This window comes from Sinocyclocheilus rhinocerous, unplaced genomic scaffold (assembly GCF_001515625.1).
Source record: "Sinocyclocheilus rhinocerous isolate Xijiao unplaced genomic scaffold, SAMN03320098_v1.1 scaffold552, whole genome shotgun sequence".
Taxonomy (NCBI): domain Eukaryota; kingdom Metazoa; phylum Chordata; class Actinopteri; order Cypriniformes; family Cyprinidae; genus Sinocyclocheilus; species Sinocyclocheilus rhinocerous.
The window spans coordinates 1,432,792-1,446,667 of record NW_015625574.1 but is presented as its reverse complement, the minus strand read 5'-3'; the positions used below and the strand labels follow the sequence as shown (position 1 = coordinate 1,446,667).

Here is a 13,876-nt window from a genome sequence, read left to right as displayed (position 1 = left end):
ATTATTAAAAATAATATTTTTAACGCGTTAAACTGAAAAAATAATCGCCTGCGTTAATGCGCTAATCTTGACACCACTAATATATATATATATATATATATATATATAATTATTTTTATATCAACACCGCGCCACCGGCGGTAGTTGGTCCATTACCACCGCGGTGGTAAGAATCTGCCACCGTCACAGCCCTACAGGTAACCAAACAGTTGCTGTTCCACATTGGATTTGATAGTAGCACAAAATTACTATGTAAGTCACTGTGGACCAGCAACTGTTTGGTTTTCCACGTTCTTCAAAACAGCATTTATGTTCAGCAGAAGAAAGAAACTCATTCAGGTTTAAAACAACTTTTTTAAAAACAATTTTTATCTTTGCCCACTTTAGTCTAAATATGCGCCATTCTTTTTTATATTTTGTTACCTTAAAAGGCTTTGTCTTTATAATTGGGAAATTAGTTTGGCTGTAATGCTCAGACAACTTGCAAAATAGTAAAACCAACATGACAAAGAATCGTGATAAAATTGGGAATCGTGATAGTTAAAAAAAAAAAGTGTGAAATATAATATTTTTGCCATATCGCCCACCCCTAGTCAGACGCAGAAGTATAAATCAGCCTTTATGCATGGGTGAGTGGTGCATGCAAATTCCACTCACTAACTCTCACTGGCCTTTTCTCAAAGTATCAGAGGTGTTTGGGGCTCCCAAGTGTGACCCCTAGTGCCAGTACATTGACACAACATCAAAGTGATTGACAGATAAGGGAACTAAGATTATTCAATAAACTGCACATTTTTACATTTTCAGAGGAGCATATTGAGTTGAATGGTGCTAAAGTTTTTTTCCCCTTTTCTCAAAAAAAAAATAAATAATTCACAGCTATTTCCAGTTGCAAAGTGGCACAAAAACGATATCTTACATGTTTATTTACACTTCAACACAAAGACTATTTAATTCTGCTCAAAGGTGACAAATGTGTTTACACAAAAAATGCACAATGTTATGAAATTAATGCAATTTTAAACAGTGAGTGAGGAAGGAGGCAGGTAGAATCCTCACAGTCTCCACTCACCGTGGCCATGCCAGTTCCAGTCAATTTAATCACTGTTTTATAGCAATGCACAGCCTTCATTAAAGAACACGCACAACACCTCACTTGCACATAGGGACTTCCAATTTTCTTATGTGCTAATAGATTTTACTGTGCTTTTAAAAGCATCCCAAATGCTGTAATTTCAAGTCACCAGAACATATTTCACCCATAGTTTAAAACAATGAAATGTTTTAAGAACAATCACTATAAGAAACATGGCACATTGTGAGTTTGATACAGTACCAGGGCAGTGACAGTAGGGAAGTTCTTGGCCATCTCACGCAGCAGGGTTCCTGTGCGGACATCCCAGAGTTCCAAAGGTTTATCTCTAAACACCACCACCAGGTACTGCCTAAAGAAGACCAATGTACACATACAATTATTTTGTTCTCAGGACTATACCTGAATTTTATATTTAGATCAAAAAGTGTTTCCCATGTTAAAAGTAACCTACATTAAAAGTAATGAATACTGAATGAATTGGTACCCTTATGCCATGGTCTGACTGAATACTAGGTATTAAAGAGGAAAGTGTGCATTAAAACCATGTAGTGCACAGGTAGTTCCAGTCAATTTAATCACCATTTTACATTAATACACAGCCTTCATTGAAACACACATACACACATCACTTGCACATAGAGATCACAGAAATATCCAGGAGCACAGAAAAATATGGTGAATGCAACACTTTTATTTAAAAAAAATAGCTTGGTTACTGGATTGCTGCATTATACCAACGAGGGAGTAACATTGCTGTTATTAAAGTATTTACAGTAAACTCACAGCTTCCCAATTAGTAGAGAGACACTGTACAGACAAAGGTAATTCACACACACACACACACACACACACAGGTTTGTTTTTGTGAAAAGTGGGGACATGGGGTAATGTCCTGAAAAGTCACCTTCTCCTTGTAATACCTATGTCATACCCTTGTCATTATACAAATTTATGTCCTCATTTGTCACAAAAACGCGCACCCCCACACACACACACACAGGTTTGTTTTTGTGAAAAGTGGGGACATGGGGTAATGTCCTGAAAAGTCACCTTCTCCTTGTAATACCTATGTCATACCCTTGTCATTATACAAATTTATGTCCTCATTTGTCACAAAAACGCGCACACCCACACACACACACACACACACTTAACTATATTAGTGAGGACATTGCATAGACTTCCATTGATTTTCTATCAGGTTAATGATATTTTCTATCCCCTAACCCAGGGGTAGGCAAGTTCAGTCCTAGAGAGCCGCAAGCTCCAACCCTAATCAAACACACCTGAACAAGCTAATCAATGTCTTCAGGATTACTAAAGCCACGGTCACACTAGACTCTGAGCATGCAAAATTGTTTCGCATGCTGCAACGATCGTTATATGACGTCACGCTGTGCAGCGTCTTTTTAAAAACCAAAATTCAACATGTAACAAATTATAATACATCTACAATGTAAGAACATACAATCTACTCCACTTTCCTGCAGCGCTGCAGTTTTAAATTTATGTTCTTTTAATTCAGATAGAAGGTCATGCTGTGACGTATCGATCTGCCGTTGGTCACACAGTGTCACGTGATGTGAATTCTCAGGCCAGAGTTCACCAAGCTTGAATTTTGGAACACAGCAAAATGCAAAACTTTATCGCACGGGCTTGCGTTTCCGGTCTGACGCATTCGCATGCGTATGAATGGAAGTCAATGGAACGAAAAGTCTAATGTGACCGCGGCTTAAGGCTATAGGAAGGTGTTTTTTTTCCAGGGTGGGAGCTGAACTCTGCAGGAGTCTCTAGGGCCAAACTTGCCTACCCCTGCCCCTAAACCTATACCTCACACAAAACTTTCTGCTATTTTAGATTTTCAAAACACTTCATTCTATATGATTTATACGTTTTCCTCATGGGGACCAAAAAATGTTCCCACAAGGTCAAAATTTACTGGTATTATTACACTTGTGGGGATAATGTAGGGAATACCAGGTACTTACACACACACACTTTCTCGCTCAATAATGAATAATTCAATCAAACCCCCCCCCCTCCCTCACTGAACAAAGGGGACAAAGACAGAGGTAATCTGATGTAATGAATGATGATCATATAAATAAACTAGATGAGGTAGAAGTTTGTGAACAAACTTTGTGTTGGTCTAGTCTAGAAAGCCTAGTCTAAAAGTTTAAAAAAGGGTAATAACAATGTCTGGAGTTCCAGAGATCCGAGATTTTTCGTGTCACATGATAATAACTTTTGATAATATTTTACGCTATAGTTGTGTAGTATTTGGGTATTTATGGTATTTTTTATTTGAATCGGCTAATTTAGTAATGTTTGTATCAGTGTTAATTTAGTTGACGAATAATTTTCGTCATGATGTTCATCAACGACATTTTTTTCACTGACGACAACGAGACAATAACGAACTAAAACTCTTTTTGAATGACAAAAACTATGACTAAAATATATTGACATTTTCGTCAACGAATAAAAACGAGACGAAAATGTTAGGGAGGGACGATTTGGGAAGAGATTAATTAAATTTCAGAACGAATCTGCTGCGTGGTTCGGAGGTTAGATGCGTACATATGAACCGGCGGTCATAAGCTAAAATACACTTGCTGCATGTCGCATAAAACGTTCAAAAATGTCAATATGTGGGAGTAAGAGAAGAGCAGACATATCAGGGCTCCAGACTGCGACTAAAACGGTCGCATTTGCGACCAAAAATATTAATTTGCGATTTAAGTTTTTGCTGATGTCGCCACTGGCGACTATATATATTTACATTTTATAACTTAAAAATTTGCATGTAATGCCTTTTTTCCTGATTGTTTTGACTAAAAGACTATGACTAAAACTAAATCAAAATTTGCTGTCAAAATTAACACTGGTTTGTATATAACTGGGCTTATTAAAAATATAAAATTTTTTATGTAAAATTCACTTGAAGATGTATGTTTCTCAGTTTAATTCGTGGTGACGTTAGAAAGGGCTATAGTTTAGTAGAACATTGTTGCCTACTAGAAATTAAACACTTCAAATTTATTTTTAGGATTAAACAGTAATGTTACTGTATGCTAGAGAAGTGTTCAAACAAAATTATATTAGTTTTGTGCAGGAATACCAGATGTAATTATAATACTGTTTGTGTTTAATTTATAATGTGACTTAGCAGCACCTATATTTTTATAGTTTCACTGGAAACTATTTAAAATAAGGTTAATTTTCCATAACTAACATTAACAAAAATATGAAATACTGTTACAAATGTATTGTTCATTGTTAGTTCAAGTTAGTTAATACATTCACTAATGTTAACAAATGATACCTTATTGTAAGTGTTACCGTTTTACTATCATCAGCTTTTTAATAAGAAAATGTAACACCCAATAGTCACATATACTTCTCCATTTCTCTCTTCAGATGCACTTTTGAAATATCTAGATATGCAGTTTCTGTGTTTGAACACAATGATTATTGGTGGAATGGGCTGTGAGGCAAGGTGCACCAGGTACAATCTTGCCTAGGGCAGCAAATTGGCCAGGGCCAGCCCTGCATGAAAGTAATCTGTGTGTGTGTCTGTATTTGTCACCACTAAACGTTAATCACTGTTTAGGGAAACCAAAGGGACTAAAATGTTTAAGTGCTCACCGAGGTGTTTACAACTGGAAAACATATGTTACTCACTTCAGATGTGACACTTTAATCATTTCAATGGCTGGTTCATCGTTCCCACGTTCACCTCGAAATGCAAAGCACCGCCCTGAGAGAAAGCACAAAATATGAATTATGTGTAATATGTTCAGCACAATGAATACATTAATGAATGAATAAATGAATGAATGAATAATCAAACAAACAAACAAAAGTACTCTCAAATATATAACAAAACATACAAATTATAGGCCTGCTTAAAATGATTAGTTTGATATGGATTTAGGCCTTGTGTCCACCAAAGCATTTTGAACCAGTTGAAAATGCTAGGTGTGCCTCTGAAAATGCCCAGCTTGGAGGCGCAGTGACCCATGGCTAACAAAATTTTTTTTTTTTTCACATGCAACAACAAACTCGCCCTGACCAACCTGGTTTCTTTTTTTTTTTTATTAAATCATTTTAATAATCATAGGAACAAATAATTACAGTGCGCTCACATTTTAACTAATATGAAGGAACGATTTAATATAAAGCGATTAACAGTTTCTTAATTCATGGACATTATATATTTATGCATGTCTTGGAGGGCTCTGTGTCAAAAATGATGAATAATGAATAAGTATGTGCATGACCTGTTGAAATGCATCAGCGAATTATTAAATATACATTTCAATCCTTTTATTTGTGACATTAATGTGGACACTGTAGTGGCAAAGTAAATACGTGTTAGAAAACTAAGCCTGTATTACTTATAATTTTCCCATTTACAGTAATCATAGGCATTTTGGTTGACTGCCTACTGTATTTAAATAAGTAGCAAAGACTGTGGTGGCTTAAAGGGCCTGTAACATGTTTGTATACTCACAGAAATTATTGTTAGATTGCTGCATCACAACATGTGAACTCAAATCTCCACAATCAACTCTTCATCAGCACTGCACTTTTTCAGTCTCACACTGGACTATTATTTCACCTTATAGCTATTGTAACACACTAGTCTGACCAACCGACAGTCTGAACGTTAATTGTCTAAACTTGATTGGCAGGCGACCTGACCAATCATAACTCTATTTTTGTCTGACAACAAACCTGACAGGAGAGTAGATTAACATAGGTGGACTTGAACTTGAAAAACGTTGTATTGACGTCTTTCCGTGGTTGAAACAAGATACCTTCTGATGTTCATCCATGTTTATATCATGCTATAACTAGTAAAGAGGAAGAGATGATCGGTTCATGTGCCGCTTGAACTGAGGCGCTACAGGGATCTGTCACGACATATCACAGAGCCACAAAATGTTGTTTGAATTTCTTACAAAATGACAAAATTTGAAAGCTGACACTTTGTTTCATATCAAAAGTAACCTGTTCTATCTGGTCTGTCGTCGCGTTGTCAGTGTTGTCTTTGCTCCGCGATGTATTTTTCAATGCGAATGTCAATTGAACTGAATGTTGTAAGGCACGGAATCACTCAACACCATCAAATCTTCCTTGATCTTTCACATAAGGGATACACTGTAAAAAATTATTGTGACTTTAACAGTAAAAGACTGTAAAAATAGTACCGTAAAAACCTGTTAATTGGTTAACAGTAAGTTTCCACATTGAACAACTTTAATAGGTCTAACCATACATTTAATGTAATTTTACAGTAAAATACTATTAACATTATGGTTTTTGAAAGTGAAAAACAACTTGTATAATTTACAGTGAAACATTTTTATTTGCCAGTATTTTCCCATAAATGTCACAGATTTTTTTTAATAGTATAATTGTACTATAAAAACAGTGTACATTTCAGAACCTGAAACTTTTTTATTAGTCCAAAAACAGCTTCTATTAAAACCAAGCTGCCAAAATGAATTGTTTTCTACTTTGAACTGCCTGTTGTCTTTTTGGTCCATCCACAAATTGGAGAAATGAAAGATACAACAGGATTACTTGAAATAAAAATAGATTGAGATGCCTGCTAAGTTATCCAAATGATGTGCAGCTCTTATTTGTGAAAGACCATCATCTCTGCTTCCGAAGGATCCTAACATTAGTCACTGTTTATTTCCAACAAAGCACTTGATAAGTAATTACTTGAATAAATTATTTTTAACAGTTGGACACAAGCTTTGCAAACACACTTTTAGTGAAAGATGGATGCAACCCATAATGTCAACATGTAAGTAACCATGTTAATTCTAAAGTCTGATCTGATAAATGGTTGTTTGGTAAGGACTCATGTACCTGTTCAGTCACAAAATCATTTGTTTCTGCTTTTGCATTTTGCTAAAAAAAAAAAGCCATCGACTGAATGGTCAACTTCACACTCTTTCTTTTATTTGCATGAAAAACAACAAATAATGATTAAGTTAATTTAATTTAAAAGTCTGTGAGAGTGATTTTGTGCCTCTTTGGGATGGCACAATAAAGCGACGTTCACTTGCAGAACGCAAGCTTCTAGAGGGCACATAAGTCTGAAGTAATGAATTTAGGTAAAGGGGTGCAGAGCCAGTGGTGGTTTTGTAGGCAAACATCAATGCCTTGAATTTTATGCAAGCGGCTACTGGTAGCCAGTGCAAATTGATAAGCAGAGGTGTGACGTGCATTCTTTTTGGCTCATTAAAAAATTATCTTGCTGCCGCGTTCTGGATTAATTGTAAAGGTTTCATAGAACTGGCTGGAAGACCTGCCAAGAGAGTATTGCAATAGTCCAGCCTGGACAGAACAAGATCTTGAACAAGGAGTTGTGAAGCAGGTTCCGAAAGAAAGGGCCTGATCTTCTTGATGTTGAATAAAACAAATCTGCTAAATTATTAAATGTAAATGTAATATAGACTTCGTGATTTGAGAGTTTGTGGAGGCCCGATTTGTCCAGATAGTCAAATGTATAGCTTGTGTGTGTATGATTGTGTATCTGTATGTAAGAGAGTGAAGTTCTCGGAGATAAAGTGTGTATGAAAAGATTGGTCTAATGATGGTCCTGTTCTAATGAAGACAGGGAGTGCAGGCAGCTGCAGAAAGTTAACAACAATAACAACAGCAACAAAACAACACTGATGAAGTGGCGATGCTAGGATTTGCATGCTGTATGTCATCCACACATGCACACAGATGACCCAGAAAAAAAATCTACAAGACTGTGACAAGCAAGCTGTCAAAAACAAGCACAATTCTCTAAATATGAAACAGAGTGAATCAAAATTACCTCAACTCACTACCTAGTATTTTTTACATTTTAATTTGTACTAAACATGCTAGATATCTAAAAATCATTATTAATCTTTATAGATCTGGGCCAGGTTGCAACAAAACCCTGAAGTTAAGAATGTAACCTCCCTGAAATTAGTTTTTGCTGGGTGGGTTGTCTGAAACACCAGACACGTCATTCTGTAATTTTGTGTTCAAGTTCAAGGTGGCGGTCAAAATCAGTGAATCTAATCACCACCACGCAGGCAAAAATTAACTTTAAGAATGGACATAGTGGCATTAATGTGTTTGAAGGTGTACGAAAAATGGTGCAAATGGAAATATTAGAACAGGTGATGTATATTAGGCTATGCAATTTGTCAAACAAAAAAATAAACTTGTTCCTGAAAAAATGTCCAAACACAATATATCCTTCAGCCTAGGGTGGAGTCAGTGAGTACAACAACAATTTGGGACAAATAAAATGTAATTTAAATGGGTCATGAAATAACTCCACATATAAGAGTAAAACTCTACAATAAAAACATCTTGCAAGTTACAGAACTCGAAACAGACTGCCCTGTTTAAAAAAATGACTTTTTCTTTTCTACCCTTCTGAAATGACTGGCTTTGATATAAGGAGAACTGTGACATCAATGCAAGTAAGCATATTAATTTATAATCTTACAGTGTGCAAAATACGTCAAACCTGTGTTTAATGTTATTAAGACACCAATCATAGCATTAAGTGTTGCCAATTAAAATATCTAAGGATTCTTAATAGCAACCTGTGTGTGTTTTGCTTCAAGAGAGCAACCATACACTTGTGGTGTTTTACTTTCTTTCTTTTATATTTATTTATTCTTCCTTCATTCATCATTTAATCATTTTATTATTCTATTAAATTATATAATCATTTATACTAAATCATTTTAAACTATTTATATACTCATTGACTTATTGATTAGTCATTTATATTATTTATTATATTTATATAATTCATTTATATTATATTATTATTATTGTTTTAATATTATTTTCCCATTGTTGTATAGTTTTATGATTGTGTGGTTTCAAGGGATGTTTGTCGTCATGAATAAGCAATAAGAGGGAATGTTTATGGAAATTCAAGGTTTATGGGATGATATTGTGAACCAGTAATTTTCCATTGCTATTGCTTGTGGTATAATAACACTTGTTGGATTTGTGCTGGTCAGACACATTTTTTATCCTTTTTTAATCATCATCACTTCGTCTCCTGCTTCTGCTCTTCACTGGCTTTGCTCAGTCACCTTCTTGGCTGATAGAAGACTGTTAATACAGTTCTGGGTACCAGACAAAACACTGTTTTTGGGTTCCAGACAAGACTTGCTGCTAACGGGTTTTGGGTATTAGACAACTTTGCTGACTACTCGTTCTTTTACCATGCAAAATGGATAGTTTCTGCCAGGATCTGGCGTTGGATCTGAAATTTCTGGCATGGAGGCATGATCTAACATAATAAAATCAGTACATACATAATCAGTACATGCAGCATCTTATGTAATAAGATAAGTAATAATAGTACTTTTAAAACTATATACCAAAAATTAAGCTATCAAGCAAGCAAAAGCAGTTACCATGCCTTGGCATCTGCCTCAGGCTCTAACATAAACAACTCTATCACAACTCTTGCCATCTCGAGTATCAAAACGCACCGTATACTGTAAAGGAGGGCTATGTCTGGCAGCCTCCAGTGTCATAGCTGGGCGCCGCCACTCTGCGTACACTTATAGAAAACAAAATGCTCGAAGTTTAGGACAATTTGTGTTATGCACCAGAAGCCTTTAATAATCTCCACAACTCAGATATTACATTACAGCTGTACAGTTGTGTATAGTCATTTAACTTTTTTTAAAAGTCAGTGGCCCGTTATGAGCCTTTTATTGATTTTATAACTATAGCAACTGCTTCTGCATTTGCACTTTAATTTGTTAGAAGCATTGTGTGTATTGTTTTATTGCATTTTAATGTTCAAATGTTTCTTTTGTTATATGAAAACAATTAACAGATATTAAGAGTTCAACACTTAACCTAACCTAATTCAATACTGTGATAAATGTTTAAAGGGGTCCTATTATGCTCTTTTACAAAGTCTTGATTTTGTTTTGGGGGTGTACTAGAACATGCTCTCATGCTTGGTGGTTCGAAAAATGCATTATTTTTCACATAATTTACATTATTAAAATACCTTTCTCCCCAGCCTGGCACAAACGGCTCGATTAGTTCCGGCTTTGATGAAGGTCCGCCTTCCGAAAAACAAAATGCGTTGTGTTTGGTTCGCTGTCCCAGTGTGTTGTGATTGGCGAACAGCTTAGACCAGGGCTGTCCAAGCTCGGTCCTGGAGGGCCGGTGTCCTCCAACTTGCCTCAATACACCTGCCTGGAAGATTCAAGTATACCTCGTAAGACCTTGATTAGCTGGTACAGGTGTGTTTGATTAGGGTTGGAGCTAAACTCTGCAGGACACGGCCCTCCAGGACCGAGTTTGGACAGCCCTGGCTTAAGACGGTGTTTCAGTACTGCCACGCCCCTCGCTCCGTCTTTCAACAAAAGCTTTTTGGCGAATCCGGCACTGTACTCCTGTAGTCCAAACGAGCCGTTCGTTGTAGTTCTTGAAAAGGGATTTAAAAAAAAACGAAATATCTCCCTTTGGAGACCTCCCTATTTATGCCCAAACATACACACTACACACTGACTAAAATTAAAAAAGTGAAAAAGCATAATAGGACCCCTTTAAGCGATAATGGTCATATGAAAGTTTAATACAGTCACATGCCTACAACTCACACATGCACATTTTCATCAACACAGCGTCTTGGAGAGGTAAACAATGGTCAAATTGCAGAATTTATTAATTTTTTAAAACGCATTTTGCAATTTTATTGTTTCTCTCTCTCTCCTTATAGAACAATATAGAGTGACAGGAATGCCATTGAGAGAGTTGGGGAAATGGGGACATTACCCAGGCTGGACTCAAACCCTTTCTTTGCGAGTCAACAGCTCATATATACATATTGTGAGATAATGTATGTAATATATATAGGGCTGCAACAACTAATCGATAAAATCGATTATTACCGATAATGAAAATCATCGACAACGATTCTCATTATCGATTAGTCGAGTCTGACCACAGTGCACGTACAACTTCAGCCAGTCGCATCAAATTACAGCACTGAATAACGCATTTCTATGGACAAAATGCATCTAAAAATAGTGGAGGAAAGCTCCAATAATTAAAGAATAAGCTCCTGCAGCTTAAAGAATAAGCTCCTGCAGGAAAAGTGCGTGATTCAAGCTGCCCAAAACATGAGAAATCTTTATTTTAAGCTTCAAGCTGAGGCATTAGCGTAATGGCTTGCCCTGTCAGGCACTTTGACAGATATGTATGTGTGTGCGTCCTCAGGGCAAAAAACTATATCCTTATCTGTAAATGTCACAAATTCACGTGAGCCTTTCCATTTTTGCAGAAAGGTCCGCCCTGACAGTCTGCGTTAAGTTTAAATCTTTACTGAAAGAGCGCCGGTGCAGCGGGCACGCGCGTTAAACAGACGAAACACAGTAGAGAGGGAGACAATATTCAGCGCAAAAACATTCACTGTGCTGAAATATCTGTTGTTGAACAGCTTACATTTAGGTTTAAAAGTCAACATGTAGTGCGAGTAATTTATGAGAGTAGGATCTGTGAAGGGACAGCAGCATGTAATTGTCTGAATATAAATGTCAGATGCTTTTACAGGATAAATAAATGACAGTAAGACGCGTCATATGCATGTATATATATATATATATATATATATATATTTATTTATATAAATCACACATTTTTTCTGAAATTAATTGCAATAAATCCCACATAACATTAACGTTTTTAAATGTATTTTTATGTTGCAATAATTTCACATTTAATTTTCTAATTAATGTAGAAACAACAAAAATACAGTATATTTTAATATTTGTTTAATGGAATCTTTTTTTTTTATGACTGAAGGTCATTGTCTCATTAACGTTCATTATCATTGTAACATTTTTTTGTAATATTTACCCATTGACTATAGTCATTCAACATTACAGTATAATTGAGAGCTATCAATTTTAAAATTTATTAGACTACTAAGACTAATAACAACTTCTAATTTAAGTGAATTTAAAACAATCTTCCCAATGTGAAGATACACTCATTATAATAATTGTTATATTTACCTGTGCCCTTCAGCAAGTAGGAAATATACAGACATAGAATAAAGTTACCAAATACTAAATTCTAAATTAAATATAGATGAATCCTTAAAAGGATAGTTCACCCAACAATGAAAATTCTTTCATTAATTACTAACCCTCATGTCGTTCTAAACCTGTAAGACCTTAGTTCATCTTCGGAACACAAATTACCACAATCAAGGCACAGAAACGTAGCAAGGACATCTTTTGCTTTGGCTACAGTAGGTAATTCTAGTGGTGACAACAACCATACATGTCACTTCTGCAGGCTGCGTCATACTCTGTGAGATAAAGTTTCACTCTTTTCACAGCTTTTGCCGGCTCTGAGACACTTTCACGGTAAAACAGTCCATGTGACATCAGGGGCTCAACAGTAATTTTACGAAGCTACGAGAATACTTTTTGTGCGCAAAGAAAAGAGCAGCATTTCTGTAGATGTATTGGCAGCAGCAGCAATGTTGTAGATCTATTCCGCCAAGACCAAATACAGTGCACAGCATAAATGAGTACACCCCCTCTGAATAAATATAAAATATGTATTTTCTTAATGATCACTAATATAATTCATGGAACGATGGCAAAATTTATACTTAATAAAAACAACAAAATATATGCCAATATTTTCTGTAAGATAAGTAAATTAGCCAATTTTGTTTAAATGAAGGATTGCAGAAATGAGTACACCCTAGATTTAATTCAGAAAATGTATAATATTCTAGTACTTAGTATGTCCTCCAGAACTTAAAGTATACTGCTCTGACCCTTCTTGGCACTGAGTGTACAAGTTCATGACAAATTTTCACATCTGTGCTGTTTAACTCCTGGAGGACGAGCTCCTTAAATGCTCTGGTCTTTAATAGGGAGTGTTGCTCAGCTCGTTTCTACAGAATCCCCTACAGCAGCTCAAGAGTGTTAAGACTGAGTGAAATACATGTCCACTGAAGGATTTTCACCTTGGGAGAATAAATATCTTCATTGTCATGCTGAAAAAATGCCCAATAATGCAGGGAAGGGTGTACTCATTTTTGCAACACAAAATTATATCACTTTGATAAGAAAATCTTATTTTGCTGAATAATTTTGCCATTCTTCTTTGGTAATTGATCAAGCAGGCTTGTTGGAACATTACATCTCCAAAGAACCCTAACATGTCTTCTAAGTAAAGAGTAATTGCTGAAGTTGTCATGACAGAAATATAGTTATTGTTGTTGTAAGCATTCTGGGTGTGAATGGGTTTGCTAAACTTGAGTATTAACAATTGCAGCAGCGATGTTTGAATAATGAAATACTACTGAAAATGAACAAAGTCATTTTTTCAATCAACATAAAAATACCAGTATGTAATGTGTCTGTGTGTGTGCTTTACCTGTGCGTAAGTCCACATGTTGCAGTTCATTCCTCACAAGTCCAAGGTTGTTGGGAACAGAGGTAGCGAAGGACAGAAAACTAGTCAGACTAACCCATTCGATTCCTCTGCAAGAGATGAGGATATCAGAGAATAAAATTAGAAGAACATTTCATTTTTTCAAAATTTTGTCAATCACTTACCTCCATGTCGTTCCAAACCCCTAAAAGCTTTGTTCGTCTTCGGAACACAATATAAGATATTTTGGATGAAAACCGGGAGGCTTGTGACTGTCCCATTGACTGCCAAGTAAATTACACTGTCAAGGTCCAGAAAAGTATGAAA

General features: G+C 35.8%; 1 protein-coding gene across 1 annotated transcript in view; it reads right to left on the bottom strand.

The window, feature by feature from the left end:
• Positions 1-13,876, bottom strand: part of wdr11 (WD repeat domain 11) — a 153,299-nt gene that overhangs the window by 60,262 nt on the left and 79,161 nt on the right. Inside the window, exons 10-12 of the mRNA XM_016567154.1 lie at positions 13,553-13,659; positions 4,781-4,856; positions 1,337-1,445 (exon numbers count right to left, since the gene is read on the bottom strand). Of these exons, the coding sequence (XP_016422640.1) occupies positions 1,337-1,445; positions 4,781-4,856; positions 13,553-13,659 (292 nt within the window). The remainder of the gene's footprint in view (positions 1-1,336; positions 1,446-4,780; positions 4,857-13,552; positions 13,660-13,876) is intronic.